The 12,060-nt window shown below is 38.0% G+C and overlaps 3 protein-coding genes across 3 annotated transcripts; 2 read left to right on the top strand and 1 right to left on the bottom strand.

The window, feature by feature from the left end:
• On the top strand, nucleotides 1-1,544 carry SAPINGB_P000304 (uncharacterized protein; the record flags this gene model as incomplete). The annotated part of the gene is made up of 2 exons (XM_031995028.1): nucleotides 1-45; nucleotides 144-1,544. The coding sequence occupies 2 exons, from the start codon at nucleotides 1-3 to the stop codon at nucleotides 1,542-1,544; spliced, it is 1,446 nt and encodes a 481-aa protein (XP_031850919.1).
• Nucleotides 1,545-1,856: 312 nt separating this feature from the next.
• SAPINGB_P000305 (uncharacterized protein) lies at nucleotides 1,857-6,915 on the top strand (the record flags this gene model as incomplete). Its single annotated transcript, XM_031995029.1, has 2 exons — nucleotides 1,857-1,864; nucleotides 1,926-6,915. 2 exons carry the CDS (start codon nucleotides 1,857-1,859, stop codon nucleotides 6,913-6,915), a joined length of 4,998 nt encoding a protein of 1,665 aa, XP_031850920.1.
• Nucleotides 6,916-7,422: 507 nt separating this feature from the next.
• Nucleotides 7,423-7,902, bottom strand: SAPINGB_P000306 (uncharacterized protein; the record flags this gene model as incomplete). Its single annotated transcript, XM_031995030.1, has 1 exon — nucleotides 7,423-7,902. One exon carries the CDS (start codon nucleotides 7,900-7,902, stop codon nucleotides 7,423-7,425), a length of 480 nt encoding a protein of 159 aa, XP_031850921.1.
• Nucleotides 7,903-12,060: the final 4,158 nt, after the last annotated feature.

Consider the following 12,060-nt stretch of genomic DNA (forward strand, 5'->3'; position numbering starts at 1 on the left):
ATGGCCCAAGACCTGCTCCGACGATTTGTCCGCCTCGCTAAGTACGTATTCAATCTTATCCCATTTAATTCTTTTTTTTTTGAATTCTATACCAATCATATAACATGACTATTGTAATCTTTCAATTACTAACTTGATATTAGACCCAGATAACACGACCCACTCTGCTGCTCTTACCTATGATCCTCGACTCGCCTACTAACTACCCCCCCAAGTTCGTCAACCACGACCTCTCCGTCCAGCTAGACTCGACAAACGCCTTTGAGGGCCCTGAAAAACTCCTTGAAATATGGTTTGCTCCTACTCAGGAACTCATCTCTTCTGCTAACCCCCAGGGTCTTCGCTCAATCGATAGAGCTACCTGGGAATCCATGCTTGATATCGTCAAATGCAAGGTCCTCTCAACTGTTTCTACCTCTCACATGGACGCATTCCTCCTCTCTGAATCAAGCATGTTTGTCTTCCCTCATAAACTCATTCTTAAAACTTGCGGAACTACTACTACCCTCATTGGTATCCCCCGCATCTTGGAAATCGCTGCCGCTGCCGGTCTCGCACCCTCCTCCAATTTCCAACCATACCGCGTCTTTTACTCTCGTAAAAGTTTCATGTTCCCGGAAATGCAACTCCACCCTCATCGCTCTTGGGATGATGAGGTCGAGTTCCTTGACTCTTACTTTGAAAACGGCTCCTCCTACCTAGTTGGGAATAGCCGCAGCGATCACTGGCATCTTTACACTACTGACCCTGCCTATACCCACCCTAATCACCATGATGACATGTACGCAGAAGATTCTGCAGAAGACGAAACCCTTGAAATCCTCATGACAGACCTCGACAATAAGGCCGCTTCTCAATTCTTCACTAAGCGCATCCCGGGCGCTGAACACCTCTTGAGCGATGACCTTTGTGGCATGTCTGATGTAGAGAGTTCTTCAAGCCTTGACGAAAATGATAGCGACTTGGACTCTAAGAGCAGCATTAAGTCCTCCTCCTCTTCCTCCTCTTCTTCCTCTAATCCCCATGATCCAGGTCATGATCTCGGTGCCCTCGTCACACACCATGCCCGTATTGACCATATTTATCCGGCCTTAAACCAGGCCACTGGCCAAGTTGTTCGTCAAACAATTGATTCGTTTGGCTTTGCTCCTTGTGGCTACTCTTGCAATGCCCTTGTGGGAACTGACGATAAGCAAGACAGTGGTGCAAACTACTTTACTATTCACGTCACTCCTGAACAGGGCTTTTCTTATGCCTCGTTTGAATCAAACATCCCTGCTGGCAAGGTTGGCACTACTAACGTCCGTGTTCTTGAAAACGTTGTAAAAATCTTCCGCCCAGGCAAATTCTCCTTGACTCTTTTTGAGGCTAAAAAGAAGTCTGTTTTTGTCGAACATGGCCAACGCAGACCTTCGCTTCTCGCAAAGTCGTCTCTTTTCTCTCTTTCTGCTGTAGCCCTCGAGGGTTACAAGCGTACCGACCGTATTCTTTACGAATTTGACGGCTACGATATGCTCTTTATGAGCTTCAAGTCCGTTGCTTAAATTTATTATTAATTTTTTTTTTTTTTTTTTTAAGTAACGTGGTTTTTTTCCTTTTTTTTTTTCTTTCTTTCTTTCTTTCTTTCTTTTTTTTATTGATATTGTTAATTTTATTGTTAATGTTATTTTTAAGTAACTTAAATATTTTTTTAATGTAAACCGGGTAATTAATTTGAAAAAAACAAAAAAAAAAAAAAAATTAAAATAAAAAATTTTTTTTTTTTTACATAAGAAATTAACTATTTTGGCTCCACCACCAACTTGATCCTCGACCATCAACCATCCGTATTTTAGAATCCCATCATCATCAATATAATGAATAGGTAAAGTCTATATTAATATATTTAAAAATTTTTTTTTTCTCGTGTATTAATTATCATTCAGATCATTGAACGGAACTCCTGTCTCAATTGCTGATATACAGGCATCTCCAGCATACTTTGCAGACCTCCCAGATCCTGCATTATTAGCACACGAGCAGGATCCCCAAATTCCAGTTCTCTTCAAGAGCCTCCTGAAACGAGATGCAATTACCCGCGAACGAGCTCTCTCAGATTTAGCCACTGCCATCAAGGCTTCCTCAAAACCTTCTCTTGAACTATTAGCATCATGGACCCAGATCCACGCAAAACTTGCTCTCGATGTATCCCCAGCAATCAGAGCAACAACCCACCGCATCCACCACCTTCTCTTTGCCGCCGCTCTTAAACCTGACTCAAGCTCCGACCTTAAAAAATATAAAACAACCGTCGCTAAACTCCTCAGAATCTCTGCAGGAACTTGGGCAATCTCTCTCCATGATACAGATCGTGCTGCCGCAGCAGAAGCTCGTGCGGCTCTAGATGCATTATTCCCAGTAGCAGGTGGCAAACAAGACGCCTTTTTCGGACCATATGCTGGGGCATCTATCCTGGCTTACGCACAAGACATTCTTCTCCATCAATCCACAGAATCCCTTTCAGATACACGATTCGTCACTTTGGAAGACGCCCGAAGCAAACGCGAACGTGCTGTTCGTGGAGCAATTTATGCAATAGCTGCTCTAGTAGACCGCCACGATTTTCTCACAGGCGATGCTAACGATACATTTCTTCAATTGGTCAGCGATAGTGCATTCTGGAAACTCGTAGATTCCTCGGGACCCATTGCTGGTCGTGCAGTTCTCAATGCATTGCCTAAAATTATCAAGGGGATCCCGATTGACGTTCTCGTTGACCGACAAAAAGACATCTTTTCGGCTTTTATCAAAAAACCATTAAACGATTCCCCTGAAACTTCATCATCCTTTTCGCCAACAGAAATCATGCAAGCTCTTTTGGGTCTTACCCAAATATACCCGACTATTTGGGCCTATTCTTCAGATAAGAAAAAGTCTAAAGATGAGTCTAAACTTAGTTCAAAGGCTGGCGTCTCATACCTCGCTAAATATATTAAAAAAGTCACTGAAAAGTCGGCACCTTCTCCACAATTTTGGCACACATTCATGGCCTTGCTCTTTCAAATCCCAGATCCATTTTCCCCATTTTTGCAATCAGACTCCCCCATTGCGCTTCAATCCAGTGAAGCTCTACTCAATGCAGTCAAGACTGCTGTTCTTACTCTGCCTCTTTATTCTCCACCAAAAGCAGCTCTTCGTGGAACTCCCGCAGATGAGCAATCACCAGCAGCTCACGCATGGTCATTTTACTTTGCACTTGTTGAAAAAGTAACACATTCTGAATATTTCCCAGACCAACGAAAACAAGCAGTTAAGGATTCTTTGACTGCTTTTAACCAAGCTCTATCTACCGTTACTTCTGCATCTACAGCAGTCCCACATACCATTATCCCCGTAGCCCAGCGGATTGCTAATTCTTTATTCAAAACATGGCAAGATGTTGTTCTCGAGCAACTCAAGAAATCCGTCCAATCATCTAAGGATGCCTCGGAACAGGTTCGTCAATCAATTTCTGGCTACCTCATTGGTCTTGCTTCACAGGAATCGTCGGATCTTAATTCAATTATTGTTGATTACGCAACTACTCTTCTCAAGTCAAATAGCAAAGCCCTCGAACCTCTTCTTAAACAGTTCCCGGATTTGCTTGCATCAAGCTTGCAAACGGACCTAGAGGTTCTCGCAAATACATTTTTCACCACAGGCTTTGCTGAGGCTTCTGCAGATGACCAAGTCCCCGTCATTCGTGCAGCCCTTACTACAGCCCATATCAATGTTTCCCCATCTTTAGCCAGCTCTCGCCTTGTCGCCCTTTCTCATGCTCCTACTCCAGAATTTTACCGTGCAGCAACTTGCATCTTTTCTTTCCACGATTCCCTATCTTCTTTAGACTCTTCATGTGCCGAGTTGGCTTCAGCTGTTTCCACAGCCCTTTTAGCTTGGATCCAGAATCCAGCTTCTCATGAATCACTTGCTCTTGAAACAATCTCCACTGTTGTACTGGCCCATGATAAAATCAGCACCTCAGCCGAGGCTCACGCTCTTGTCGATGCACTTGTCAGCAGACTCATTGATTTCGAACAGGAACAAAGTAACCCGAAATTATGCACAAAAATCATTACTTCCCTGACAGACCTGCGTCGCGCCGATGCGCCATTCATGCTCGACTATGCTCAATCCACTCAGGGTAAGGCCACTCTCGCTCGATTGTGGCGCCTGGCAGAAACTGATACCCAGTCTGCCACAGAAAACTCAACTACCATCGAGTCACTTATTGCACAGCTTGACTTTTTCTCGTTTGTGTCTGCTCCAGACTATGCCATGTCGAGTGAGGTACTCCTCAAAGTGGCTGCCGATCTGCGAACAGAAGCCGTTGCAGCACCGGGTCTTGATCTCGGTATCGTGGTCCAGCGTGCTGCTGGGCTTGTTGAACAAGCTCCAGAAACATTGGCTCTTAGTGCATTTGAGGGGCTCTTGTTCCCGCAAGAGTCCTGGGACAATGATGCACTTGCGCCTATTCTAGCAACAGGTGTCCATGCCAAGCTACGTATTTCACAAACATTTAGCGGCGCGATTTTGCAGCTTGATGAGGGCGCTATTTCTAATCAACTTGCCAGCGTTGCGGATCTTACTAAACTGGTCAACATGGCAACTTTTGCTTCTAGTCTGGTTAATACTTTCCCGGAACTTTACGCAAAAGCTGCCCCGACAGTCCAGCAAGCTACCACCCATGGTGTGTATTTGGCTGATGCTGTGTTGAGAATCTACAGCGCTCTCACTCTCCCGTCTACAGGCCTTGTAGATGTTATTCCTGCAGTCTTAAAGGACGCTGATCAATTCAAGAACTCCGTTGAGTCCCAAATTGACATTGAAACGCTCCTCGACGTTATTTCGCCCAAGCCCACTAAGGAAGATCTTGGACCTCTGTTGCTTGTCATCAAGTCTCTTTGGACTGAAGCTGCCGGTGACGATGCTCACGCCTTTTACGCTTATGTTGTTTTGGAATCTTTCCTTGCCACCACGCTGACGCGTGAGCCTACGATTGACCCCACGCTGCTCAAAAAGCTTGTCCCAATGACTATTAAAAATAAACTCGGCGTTTTGGCTCTCCTCCAGGCCCTTGCAAACAGCTCTTCTGAACTTGTATCGAAATCATTTGTTGTTCTCCGCAACAACCTCGTCGGTGATCTTATCACGGGACCCACTGCACAGATGCACGAGAAGCGTGGCATTTACAATCTTTCCTTGCTTGCTTTAGCTCTTTATACTCCTTCTGGAAATACACCCAATGTCGGTGTGCCTGCATTCAAACTCACTAATCTTATCACTCGCGCTGCTACGCTTTTTGACGACGTTTACGATTCTGAGTATGCTCCATTTGTCATCCAACTTGGTCGTCTTCTTGTTGCTTTGGCTTCCAGTTTCCCTGCCAGCGAACTCCCCACAGAATCCTTTTGGGGTCCTGTCAGCGAGTTTATTGGCGCAGCCATCACTGCGGCTTCTGCCAATGTGGGCTCCGAAGATGAAGACGAGACTTATTATGCACACGCCATTTTAGGTTCTTCTTTTGCACTGGCAAATGCCTTTATGAGTGTTTACAGTGAGATTGAGTCGAGTGATATTGACGAAAACATGGAATCCGCATACACTTTGTTTTTGGATACCATTACTGTTTTCTACGAAAATGAACAGCGCAACAGATCCCTTGATTCACTCGATCTGGAGTTTTCACAGCCTTTGTTAGAATTTGTCACTATCCAAACTGAGCGCCAATCCTCAAGACTTTCGAAAACTCTGGCCGGAGATGCCGTTGAAGCTTCTGCGTTTTACCCCATGTTTGCAAGTGCCAATCCCAACTTACAGCAGCTTGGTCTTGTTGTTGTATCAATGCGTGTGCGTGCACTCCAAAAGGACCGCGCTTTGGCTTTTGCCACTATCCCGCGACCCACTCCTGAGGAAATTGAAGCAAACCTGCTTCCAATTGAGTTACTCTCTCTTGCCACTCTTCCCTTTGGTCTTTCTTCTCGCAAGACTATTTCATTGGACTCTAAAGACGCACGCCAATACCTCTTTGCATGGTACATCATTTTCCAATACTTTGACGAGTCCGTTTTCTCTCTCTGCAAATTATTCCTCGAACAACTTGCTGAAAGCGAAAGCGTTCTGGCACTGCTTGGCTTTGTAGCACAAAACCTGGGTTCCCTCCAGCGTGGACCTGAAAAATCTTGGGATATTACCACTTTTGATGTCCATGTGCAAATCTCTGCTAACCGCTCTCGCCTTTTGCTCTGGCACATTTTGTTCCAAGCTTTGAACCATTCCGGCTTTGTGTGCAAAACATGGTTCAACACGCGGTTGTCTCATGGTCTCAAGAAAGATGCCAAAAATGTTATTGGAACTTACATCTCACCTTTGCTCATTAAAACAGAAGTTGCCGGTGTACGCAAATACACTGAACAACTCAAGGCGCGTGGTGATGACGATGAGGACGGAGTACTCGAGGGCACTGAGATTTCAGTTTCCCGTAACAACAAGACAATCACGTTACAACTTCTTTTTGAATCTGAGGCCATTGAAGCTGCTTTTGTTTTCCCAGACGAGTACCCGCTCCAGGACGTGCGGTTCGAGGGTCTCCAGCGTCTTGGTGTTCCTGAGCGCCAGTGGCGCGCTTGGATTCTGTTTTCACAAACAATGCTGCTCAATCATACGGGCACTATTGCGACTGCCATTGAACTTTTTAAGCGGAACGTTGGAATGTACTTTGCTGGTTTCACCGAGTGTGCAATCTGCTATACGATTCTGCAGGAAGACAAGTCTTTGCCTACACGAGAGTGTGCTACGTGTCACAATAAGTTCCACGGCTTGTGTTTATCGCGCTGGTTTAAGAGCGGCAACACAGATTCGTGTCCCTTGTGTCGCACTGAGCACGCTTTTAAATAAAGTGTTGAGAGGATTTATAGTGATGCTGCTATAGAACTAAAAAAAGAAAAAGAAAAAGAAAAAGAAATAAAGAGAAACTTATATAGAAGCAATAAAAAGTGAAACTTTTAAGATCTATAAATGATAATCACTCCGGGAAGACCTGAAATCCTTAGTGGAAACTTTTGTCTGAGCCGGTCTATTCGTTTCAGACACACATGACTGGCGTTCTATCTTTTCAAACTCAATTCGCCGAATATATAGATCTTGTATTTTTTTTTTTTTTCATTAAATATAAAAAAAAAAAAATCATTTGCGTATAAACTATAGATATGTATTAGAAAAAAAAAATATAAATAAAAAAAATAATTAACATTTTCCCCTGTGCACTCCATCTCCTTGTCTATAACAGACTTTTACCCCAGACTTTGTGTTCCTCTCCCCCACGTCTACACACGCTCTTCTTCCTTATTTCTCCACTCTTTTTTTTTTTTTTTTTTTTTTTTATTTTATTTATTAAACATCTCCTTAAGAGCTTGCAGAAACGCTCACTCCATTTCCTGAGCTTTGATAATAAGTCACACCTGAGCCCTTAGTATAACTAATTCCTCCGGACCCTCCGTCTCCAGAAACTGCAGCAATACCTGCTCCATTTTGTCCTGAGGTTGAGGCGCTTGCACCACTATTACCATTTGAAATTTGAACTGTTTGGCCGTCACTTCCAGAAGTTGTGGAAGTGGCAGTGGACCCAGGAGTCCCGCTGACAATAACATAGGTCCCCCCTGAGCCAGAGCCTGAACTAGAACCAGAACCAGAACCAGAACCAGAGCCAGAGCCAGAGCCAGAACCAGAACCAGAACCAGAACCAGAACCGGAACCGGCAAAAGAGGAAGCACCACCGGCAGAAGAGGAGGCGTAAGAAAAGGCATCAGCAGCTTTGGGCATAGCAACTGGGGCTGCGGAGATTGCGGCAACCGTGAAGAGGATTATTGAATGTGAGAATTTCATTTTGGTTGGATTTTGGATTTATATTTCTTTTGTTTGTTTGTTCGGTTGTTTCCAAAAAAAAATAAAAAATAATATAGGAATTAATGAAAAAAAAAGTTCAACGAATGAAATAAAAATGTGGGAAAAAAAAATTAAAAAAAAGAATGAAATTGATTTTAATAAAGAGAAGAAAGGAAAAAGAAGAATTGAAATACAACTGAGGAAATTGCATTTCTTTTATACTTGAAAAAAAAAATCAATTTTTTTTGATAATAAATGGCAAACAAACAAACAAAAAAAAAATTATACAAAATCTTAATCATAAGTGGATTTTGATCTCTTCAATCATTTTAAATCTGGGCACATTTTTTTTTAATTATTTTTTAACATTCTCTTTTTTGTTTGTACAAAAAATAAAAATAAAAAAAAATAAAAAAACTCAAAGAAACAAAAGAATATATTCCAAGAACAAGACCAGAAGCCATAGAAGACTACTACTAAAAAAAAAAAAGGTTCAAGGCTGTTGAAGAATTGTCTTTGACTTGCTGTTTTAAAAACAATAAAGAAGATAGAAAATAGAAAAAAAAAGTTTATTCATTTTTGGACTTTTCTTCAATTCAAAAAAAAAAAAAAAAAAAAACTAACGTCATAGAAAAATATCTTGTTTTTTTTTTTTCATTTTTTTTCATCATCTTCTTTCTCTACCTCTAATAGTCTTTGAAGTGATTGCTAGTGTACTAGTATTCAAAAATCCAATATCATAAACTATGAATTACTGGTTAGTTTGTCAACCAACGCTTTTTCCTAACTGAGTGTAATTAATGTGTCATGACCCTTTCATAAAATATATTTTTCTTTTTATTCTAATTTTTATGAAAATAGTTTAATTACTTTTTTTTCCCCATTTTTTTCCCATTTTTCTTTTATTTTATTCATAACCCGTTTATACGAAAGTTTTCGCACAGCTTCCCCCCTTCCTCAAACTTGTCAGGACCCTGACAAAAAAGCTTAAAAGGACAGGAAAAAACACCTCCCTCACAGATGATGGCTTTTTTTTTTTTTTTTTTTTTTTTGACTCAAATCCAAATATTGGATTTAACATCCAATCAATAAATTTAAAGAAAACAATACAATGACTTCCAATCTAAGGATCCTTCTTTAATATAAATTACTTCACTCTACTCTGAAAGAAAAATCCCCCATTTTTGCATATCAGTGTGGATTACTTTTGGCGTTTTCTCCACTCTTTTTTCATCTCACCTCTCTTTTTTTCATTTTCTATACTCTCCAAAAAATGTACATCCCGCCTTTTATTTTCTTTCCATCTTTCCCTCATGTCAGGACTTGATTATCAACAGGTATGTGCAAGCCGTTTTAAAACGTGGGGCGTAAGCCTTTATTAGAGGATTATTTTGCCGTTTTCCTTAAGAGGTAATTGCTAAACTAATTGGTATTGATAAAATTCTTATATTTAGCTGTAGATAATGTGATTATTAATGAAGTAGCCTCATTAACTTTGAGTGTCTTTTAAAAATAGATAGAACTTGGCTTTTTTTTAGGGTTTTAACCAAAGCTTTCTTTTTTTTTTTTTTTTCAAGTTATGAACAAAGAAGTATAAATCAGATAATTATTTTTTTCCCTTCTAAGTCTGAGCTTTTGATTTTCTGTACATTTTTCTAGTAATAATAGAAAAAAAATACTTTTCCTTTCAATTGGAATCTTCTCTAAAAATAATTCTATAAGATAAAATAAGAATAAAAAAAATCATGTACCTTCTTTTATCAGTTGATCAGCCTAATCCTCAGTTTAATGATAAAATATAATCCCACCTTTCTATTAAGCTTTGATCTTTAATAATAGCATTATTGATTTTAACATTTCCAATTACAAAACTAAATGGCGGTTTTTATGGTATGATTTTTTATCAGAAACTCCACAATTGTTCAAATTTTTTTTTTTCATTTTTATTATTTTATTTTCTCACATAAAAATAAAAATAACTGTCAGTACTTAAATATGGCATACGTAGGATTTTTTTAATGTTGTACAATTGTCCATTGAGCTGAAATACCGGTGATAAAAGTTTATCTAAATTGTTTCAAAGTTTCCAGTATACATAAGAAGCAGTTATTCCAGTGTGTTTAAGCTTTATTTTTATTTTTTCTTTTACAGTATTAGCACATTCAAATTTTATTTAAATAAGATAAATAAATGGTCATATCAATCTATAATTCGACAAATGTAATAAAGTAATTTATTTGATGAAATATTAATTTTTTCATTTACCAGCGTTGTTTTTTTTAATTACAAATATGAGAATTTCACTAAAAATGAAATTTCTTATATTTAAATATATTTTTAATGAAATGGCCATTAACAGTAGTCGATCTTTTAGAGACATCACTGAAACCTAGTTTGCTTACTGACACTTTTTCATTGTTTCCGCGCCTCGACAAGCCGGTGCACAAGTCTTAAGGAAGGGTTTCTTTAAAAAAATAAAATAAATGACACAGCTTTTATCGTATAATTTGAAAAATGTATTCCACAATTTGGTTCTTTCATAAATAAACACTTGGAATATAATAAAATGTTGATCTTACCGGTATTCTTTTTCAAAGCTAAAAAATTATTAAAATTAATTACCAGATTTTAGCGGGTCTTACACAATCATAGATGTGACACATTAATTTTTAGTGATGACATCCAAGTCGCGAGATCTTTATGGTTTTTAATTCACTTTCAAAGGAGTCTCAATACTGACAAAACCATGGAGGAATTGTCTAGTTAAATAACAAAATTTTCAGTATTTAAATTAAAATAATGTATAAATAAAAAATTAAAAATTTGATGATTGCAAATATATATATATCTATATTAACTCCGATTCAATGTTAAAAAAACATCAAAAAAATTTCTTGTTTAAAACCAAAAACTGTTACTATTCAAGGAGTTAAAGGTTATATTATTAACATTGACAATATTAGTTTTATTTTTATGTTATAATATTTTATTTAATAACAATATTTGCAACTTCAACAACTCAAAATTGTTTATTTTTTTATTCAAAGGTTATAGAATTATATAACATTAGAATCTGCGCTATCCTTCTTGTTTATACTATATATCTTTTCATTTTCATAATAAACTTTAAATATTGGCTTCAACATTGCATCTCCAACATCTCCAACATCTCCAACAACTCCAAATAAATAATTCCAAGATTCTCTTAACTTATGTGAATTTTGCATATCCCCGAACATTTTCGAGGTACGGTATTATTGCTGTCACTATTAAACCTCAAGAAATTACAGTTAATAGGGAAAAGACTACTAACTAATTTCATTGTTTAACATTTCTTCTAAAATATACAAGAAGAAGGAGCCAATAATTTTTTAAAATTTCCATAGTAAAAACATTGAGGTAACCTAGGATACCTTTTTACTGAAACTGTTTTTAAAACTGTCCAAAAATGTATTTTTATATATCCAAAATAAAAAATACGGATTATGGTTCCATTAATGTTATCAGAAATAATTTGGTTCTTCAATTGAAACATCTGAAACTATAATTGATCTCATATGATAAATGTATAGGTGTTTAAGGCAAAAATAAGTTGGTATGTGGATAGACACAGGTAAAACATCAGTTCAAAAAATATATACTAAAATTCCTCTAGACCTTACAGTTTGACCGTTAATTTTATAAAATATATACTATGTACCAATATTTTCATGAATCATCAGATTATAGAAAAATGGTGTGGAACCAAATATAAATATTAAAAACTATATAGTTTTTAAGATAACTAACAATTTTCAATCATAGTTGGTTTTGTTTTTCTCAAAATAATCTCAAATTTATCAAAAGTTAAAAGGTTTCAATTTCTAATAAATGAGTCCTTCAAAAAAAAAAGATTAATTTTTGATTAATAAAGATCCTAAAAATACTCAAACATACCAATATAATAAAGTAAATTCTTCTGCTTTGTACTTGTGGATTAGCAAGAAAGGAGAAAAAGGAATGAGTTGTTAGTATAAAGATATTAGATCAGTGAAAAAAGTTACAAAATTAATTAATGGAATGACGTAGAGTTTATATTGTAAAATTCATAGTCCTTAAGAGCTGTAATTAAGTCATATTTGGGGAAGTTGTTAATGTAAATTTTGATGCCAAATGAAA

This window comes from Magnusiomyces paraingens, assembly GCF_902498895.1.
Source record: "Magnusiomyces paraingens strain CBS 517.90 genome assembly, contig: contig1, whole genome shotgun sequence".
Classification (NCBI taxonomy): Eukaryota; Fungi; Ascomycota; class Dipodascomycetes; order Dipodascales; family Dipodascaceae; genus Magnusiomyces; species Magnusiomyces paraingens.